The 6,951-nt window shown below is 44.1% G+C and overlaps 1 protein-coding gene across 1 annotated transcript in view; it reads left to right on the top strand.

The window, feature by feature from the left end:
- Nucleotides 1-3,063: 3,063 nt before the first annotated feature.
- The window catches only part of XRCC5 (X-ray repair cross complementing 5), a 48,949-nt gene continuing 45,061 nt past the window's right edge, over nucleotides 3,064-6,951 (top strand). Inside the window, exons 1-3 of the mRNA XM_062498427.1 lie at nucleotides 3,064-3,081; nucleotides 5,331-5,444; nucleotides 5,995-6,178. Coding sequence (XP_062354411.1) covers nucleotides 3,064-3,081; nucleotides 5,331-5,444; nucleotides 5,995-6,178 — 316 coding nt within the window. The remainder of the gene's footprint in view (nucleotides 3,082-5,330; nucleotides 5,445-5,994; nucleotides 6,179-6,951) is intronic.

The raw sequence follows: 6,951 nt of genomic DNA, 5'->3' as shown, positions 1-6,951 counted from the left end.
AGAACAGGGAAGCCATTTTCCTTGCTGCCTTGCAAAGGCATTGAGTGAAGTTAAGCACAAAACAGAGCATTCATTGCTGCTTCCCAAGAGTGTGTTTATTTAATCCAGGCTTGCCTTTTTTTTTTTTTTTTTTTTTTTTTTTTTTTTTTTTTTTTTTTTTTTTGGAAGGGGGGGCAGGAATTAAACAAACAAGGAATGAGTAGAGCAACGAGTGAGAACGTCACTGACACTGAGGTGGGATTCTCTTTGGTTTGACTGAGATTACAGCTGATCACCCTGGATTCTGAGTCCTCTGAGACATAATATATTTATTATTTATACCCAGATACTGACATTCTAAACAATAGAAATGGACAATTAATTACAGACTTTTTGGCATGCTTTTACAAGCAAAGATCCTCAAACCTTCATCGAGATTAACAAAGTCCCAGTGCCCCCAGATGGAGGTGATTAGGCAGATCTGAGGATCTGATAAGGGAGCTCTGTTCAGACTTGCAAAGAAAAAAGAAAATGTGGATTAAGGTTTGTTTCAGGAATGATTAGCCAGTTTTTATTTGAATAGTGGAAACAGCTCTGAAGAAATCTGGCAGTATGAAGGTGTGAAGTGGATATGTTTGGGTTTGTTTGCCAGAGAGCTAAAAGCCCCCATTTATGTCAGACTGGGAGCTAAAGGATAGGAATATCGCAGATGAAATTTCATGCTTATAGGTGCCTTTAGTTTTACTCAGACTTTGCAAGGAAATAGGATGCTGGTGCCTGAGCTGGGCATACAAACCTCCTGCAATCAGAGATTCCCAATTCTGGCCCAATTGGGTTTCCTTGAGTAATGTTTGCAATTACAGCTCTAGCTGCAAGAGCCTGGGCTGAAGCCTGGGATTCAGCTTTCATGTCAAATCTAGGATTCAGAGAGAAGGGGGTTATGTCACTATGCTGTTCCAGCAGTCAGGGCTGGGGTTTTACTTTTTGACCCCAGCAGAAAAATAAAATTTTCATTGGTCATGATGCCTTATTAAATGTTTTTCTGCTGGTGTGTGAAAATCTATTCCTGATGAAATGGATGAGTTCTTGTTTCTCTGTTCTTTCCTTGTGTATGTGCATGGTTCCTGTCTTGTGCCTAGAATTCAAGCTATGCTGGAAATCAGCCTGGTCGTGAGCCCAAGGGGGAGTTTTGGACTAAGATAACACCAGGAATAATAATAATTATAGTAAGCAGCCCTATTTCCTTGGCTGATTAATCTGAAATCTCTTTAGAGACATTCAAGAAGACAATGCAAGATTTTCTCTGGCAGTAGCTCATTGGGTTTTTTTATCTACAGGTTTCCTCTAAAATGTTTGTCATATTGCCAAGCTGCTCTGTTCCTTTGATATGCAAAGTGCCTTGAAGAGAGAATTCCTCAATTACCAGTATTCACAAAGCATGGCAATGTAGTAAGAAGGGAAAGGGGATTTTTGTCTTCAGACATCACTCACAATAAAAAGGAAACACTTGTGTTTGTAGGGTCGTCTTCTGGTACAAGATTTTTTAAGTGTTCGTGTGAGATTTACTCTTTTGTAGGTATACTAGTATCACCACTTTGAGCTCTGATTTGAGAATAATTATAGATAATATGTGAGTTTTGAGATATACCTAGAAGTGAAAGACACTGGTAATGATATCCTCAAAGGATACAGGGAAGGTAATGCAGAACAAGAAGTACTCAATGCATGTGATGAAATATTTGCTGTTTTGATACATCTCTAATGATTTAATAGCCAATGGGCATGAAGATAAATGTAATATAGCATCTATATGACTTCTTAAAATCAATGGGTTCCAGTTTGATCAAACACCCTGGATGGAGAGTTCAGAAATTCTCTCTGTTGTTAATGGTGGGAGAAAACTAGTGTTGTGCCAGTGTTTAATGAAACAATCCTGATCCACTGGTGATTCACAGGCAGTATGCCACTTTTGGGATGCTTCAGCCAGCTGAAATCCCTGTCCTAGTGGTGGAGTGGCTGCTTCCCAGCAGGCTGTGACTCTGGGGTGCCATGAAGAGGAGGCTGGACAGCCTGGGATGCAGCTCCTCTGGGGTCATGTGCTGGGTTTGGCTGGGATGGAGTTAACCTTCTTCACAGCACTTGTGGGGATGTGTTTTGGGTTTGAACATGGGGTTGATAATATAGAGGTATTTTTCTTATTGCTGAGCAGGGCTTACCAAGGCCTTTTTTTGCTTTTTTTATGGCCACGTTGGCAAGAGAATTGGGGATGACACAGTTGGGACAGGTGACTCCAGCTGACCAAAGAGATATTCCAGACCATATAACATCAAAGGGGAGAGGAGGGGATATTTGGAGTGATGGAGTTTGTCTTCCCAAGTCACTGTTACATGTATGGGGCCCTGCTCTCCTGGAGATGGCTGAACACCTGTGTGTCCTGGGGAAGTGGTGAATTAATGCCTTGGTTTACTTGGCTTGTGTGCATGGCTCTTGCTTTTCTTATTGAACTGTCATTATCTCAACCCGCGAGTTTTCCAGCTTTAACCCTTGCGATTGTCTCCCCAGTGCTGCTGCTGGGGGATCAGCGTGAGGCTGGGCCGACAGCCGGGTGGCTGAGGGATGGCGGAACCGGGACCTGCTCTAGGACAGGGCAGGGCAGAAGAGCCTCTGACACCTGCCCTGCCGCCGCCTCTCCTCAGGGATCCCAGTCCACCCACCTCGGGCAGCGCTCTGCTCGAACTACGGCCAAAATGAAAGCCACGCCTGCGAGCTGTGGCACTCTGAGGGAGGGCTGCGGGGCGCCCTAAAGAGAAAGATGCGGGATCCACCCAACGTGTCCCTTCCCGGTCGTAGCCAGCTCAGGTTCCCCCTCAGCCTGTACCGAACCAGCCCGGCCCAAACCGGGGTCCGCGTCAGTGCCGGGAGCAGGAGCGGCCCCGCCCGAGCCCCCACCCGCCGCTAGGCGGCGCTTCCCCCGCCGCGGAACGCGAGGCGCCGCCGCCGTGTTCCCGGGGGGACGCTCGGCGGGCGGCACGCGGCGGCGGCCGGAGCGCTGAGCGCGGCGCACCGGGGCCCGGCACGAGCGCGATGGCGCCCAGCGGCAAGGTGAGGGCGGGGGCCGGGGGTCCCGCCGGCTTCGGGCACCCACCCCTGGCACCGGGTATCTCCTCTCCCGTGCTGGCCGCCGAGCCGCTGCCGGTGCAAAGCTGTCCAGCTCAGAGGGAGTCGGTGTTCCTGCTTTAGAGCATAGTGCGGTTCCTGCAGCAGTGATGGCCATTGCTCTTGCTAGAATCGCAGTAGAACTGGTTTTTCTCTGTGGGGTGCGTTTATACAGTCTCGTTGGTGAAAGCTATTTTAAAGTCTCTTGTGATAGAGGGCAGTTTAGTATCTGTTATCTGTGCTGCTGTAGGCATCTCTCCCTTTGCTTTATTATAGCTACTTCAGCACCGAGATGTCAGAGATAAAGGCAGTCTTGTTCCATATCGCCCTTATCAGTACTTGAGCAGAGCAGATTAACTGAGCTCAGGTGTGACAGTGCTGTCCTGCGGTCACATCGGCACCCCGCACCTGACAGCAGCATCTCTGCGTGCTCAGGGAGATGCCCGCAGGTTAATAACAGCTGAAGAGAAACATAGAGAAGCCAAAAGAGCTGCCTTCTTCCTGCAGGAGGATTTCACATGTCTGAATGGGCACCCGGCTTGGGTTTGCTGCCTTCCGGAAGAGCATGTTGGCACTTGACACTTGATCATGTGTTTAATAAGCAAAAACAGCAGCTCTTCACTCCTGCACTTCTTTAGCTTCTCTGCTGTCATCCTGCCATCTGTGAAGAGAATTTTACCCCTTTTGGACAACAGGATGGATTTGACTGCCATCCATTGTGTGTTTTTAGGGAGCACACCACCAAGCCAAGGAGGGTTTGAAGGTGCTGATGTGATTAGAATAATTCCTCAGGCTGGAGGTGGGCACTGACAGGGCTCTTGTGCAGTGCAGCCTCAGTAACTGCCTCTGTTCCACTCCAAGCTTCTGCAGACCTGGCTGATTCAGACACTCATTCCCACCTTCCAGGCAAGCCATTGGTGAAGGCAGGGTGAGGAGTGCTGAGACAGTATAACCTGCTGGACAGCTTGTGGAACTCTGCTGCTGAGCTTCCTTCCTCCCTCCCTCCTTGCAGAATGCAGGAGATTAAACCAGTGCTTGTTAAAATGACAGGGGAGGTGTGCAATATATTCTGTGAAAAGAAGTAAGCTAAGAAAATAGCTAGAGAGCTGCTAAAGCAAAACATTAGACTGCTAACTTGAGTAAATTATTCTTAATTTGCTCTTAAGACTTGTGTATTTGGGTGACAAAAAGGATCAGGTTCTTTCAGCTGGTCTTTGAAAAGATACTTGGAGTTGCTTGCAAGGCCATATGCAGCGCTTAGGCCAACGCCTCTTCTCTCTGTTCATCCATTTTACTTTGCAAAAGTAGACTCTGCATCTTGTGTCATTTGACAGACTTAGGATTATTGCCCACATCCTTTTCACCTTCGTTTCTTCTTGGATAAATTATGTATTTTAAAACAAGTTAGCTGGCTCCAGCCTAGGTGGTACCCAACTTTCCTATGTTCTGGAAAACAGTTTTTTCAGGCAGTGTAATTTAATCTACTGTCAGCCTGTCAAGCAAGGTTTTGGTATATATTAAGGGAACTTTGGTTTAATCCATGAGAATAAATTTGAGCTGGCCTTGGACATGCAGGGCCTCATTTTGCTGAATTCCTCTTGCAACTATGTTCATCTGGATGATCAATCAAGATAAGGGCATCTGAGGCATCTGAAACATTTTAGAGGAACTTAAGAGTCAAACAAGAAATTGCAACAAACAGTTTTATTCAATTCTAGTGTATAAATCAATTCATGGGTGGACTTGGGCAGTTTTTTGTATAGATGAGTTTCTTTAACCTCTGAGGAGGTCAGAAATGCAAAAACGTAGACTAACTTGAGGGATTTAAGCCTCTAAATTGAAATTGGAATTCATCCTTGCAATTGTCAACTAAAATATCTGTTTAATTTCCTAGTGCAGAAAAGCCCTTAGATACCTAATACATTCATGTGGTTGTATAGAAATTGCATGCTCTTTACAGGTTGCTATGTAACATAGGATTTCTTTGTATTTTTCACTGAAACGTCTGGAACATGGTACAGGATTAAATTATTTTCAGTGCAGTTACACCAGTTCTGTCTTCCATCATTGTCCCTTATTAACAGTTACTGTAAAATAAACTACTTGTAATGTAGTTTGAGTTTTAGGTTTTGTATGTACCCTTTAAACCTTTTAAGTAATTATGCTTGTGTTTTATTTTTACTCATTCTTTCCAGGTGGCAATAGTGCTGTGCGTGGATGTAGGCCTTACAATGAGCAGTTCTTACCCTGGTGAAGAGTCTTCACTTGACCAAGCCAAGAAGATTATGACAAAGTTTGTGCAGCGACAGGTGTGTGTGACTTCATAAGTGTCAAAAAGGGAGAGGAAACAAGAACATCTGTGAAACAGTTTCCTCATTTACTAGTAATTGAAATAAATGAGGAATGAGTGAGAATTAATCTCTGTTTATGCAGGGGTGACAGTGCTCTTTGTTTCAACTGTATTTTTTGTGCGTGAGGTGTGATAGCTGCGTTGGTCACACTTTTTCTTCAAGTCACTAGAAACTTTTATGGAAAAGAATTACTTGTTCTTTGAAAAAGTACTCTTTTTGTTGAAAATGTGTCAACAGTTAATAATTACCACACAGAAGACTCATTTTGAAGATTGAATCAGCCAGTTTTGTTTTATCCCAGATAGATATAATTAAAGTAACAAATTGACAAGAGGCTAACTCTGTGAACTCACTATAAGATTACATTTTGGGAGGATAGCAGTGAATAAATAAAAAACAGTAAAACCATTGTAATTGGTGTTTCAAAATGAGTTCAACTTGCTGCCTAACAGAGTTGTGTATGAATCTACCTGTGCTTTTATACCTGTTTTGTGTTCTCTATCTGCAGGTTTTTGCTGAGAGTAAAGATGAAGTAGCTGTAGTTCTCTTTGGCACTAATGGCACTAGCAATGGCCTTGCCAGTGAGGATCAATACCAAAACATTACTGTACATAGGTCACTACAACTGCCAGATTTTGATTTGCTGGAAGACATTCAAGATGTGATTAAAGCAGGCTCTAAACAAGCAGACTGTATCCTTTTGCTGCAGAGCACTCCTTGAACTGATTCAGCTATGTAGGATACAGGAAGTCAGTGTTGAGAAATTGGGCTCAGCCTCCCAAGTTATAACTGCTGTCAGAGTTGAGCTAATTTGTGGTTGTAAGTTTGTCCAAAGGCAGATTTAGCTGCTTTTTGACGTTCTTTTAGGCTAACAGATGTAGCCTTGGCCTTAAGGAATCGTTGCTTTTATGAAGTGTTCTGTTAATTAAAGAGAACAAAGATAGTAATATAATTTTAGGCCTCAAGTAAGGCATGTATTTTAAAAAATAGCATTACAGAACTTGGTTTATGATTTTTAATAAAAAATGTTGTTTATGAAATAAGTCAGCAGAAGTACCACAAACCAGACTGTCGTGGTTTAAGCCCAGCTGGAAATTCAGCTCCACACAGCTATTTGCTCATTCCCCCACCAGTTGGATTGGGGGGGGGGGAACTGAAAGAGTAAAAGGGAGAAAACTCATGGATTGATATACGTTAATAAGGAAGTTAAAATCTGTGCACACAAGCAGAGCAAAACAAGGAGTTATTCACTGTTTCCCATGGGCAGGCAGGTGTTCAGCCATCTCCAGGAGAGCAGGGCTCCAACAGACTTAACAGTTACCTGGGAAGACCAACACCAGAACTCTGAATATCCCCCCTTCTTTCTGGCAGCTTTGCATGTTGAGTATGATGGCAGGTGGTGTGGGACATCCAATATTGAAATTTTGTTGGTGGATTCAGAGTAACATTCTAAAGGTTAGATTGT

The sequence above is a fragment of the Cinclus cinclus genome, chromosome 9 (genome assembly GCF_963662255.1).
Source record: "Cinclus cinclus chromosome 9, bCinCin1.1, whole genome shotgun sequence".
NCBI lineage: Eukaryota > Metazoa > Chordata > Aves > Passeriformes > Cinclidae > Cinclus > Cinclus cinclus.
Note: the sequence above shows the minus strand (reverse complement) of the source record. Positions and strands in the feature narration are given on the sequence as shown.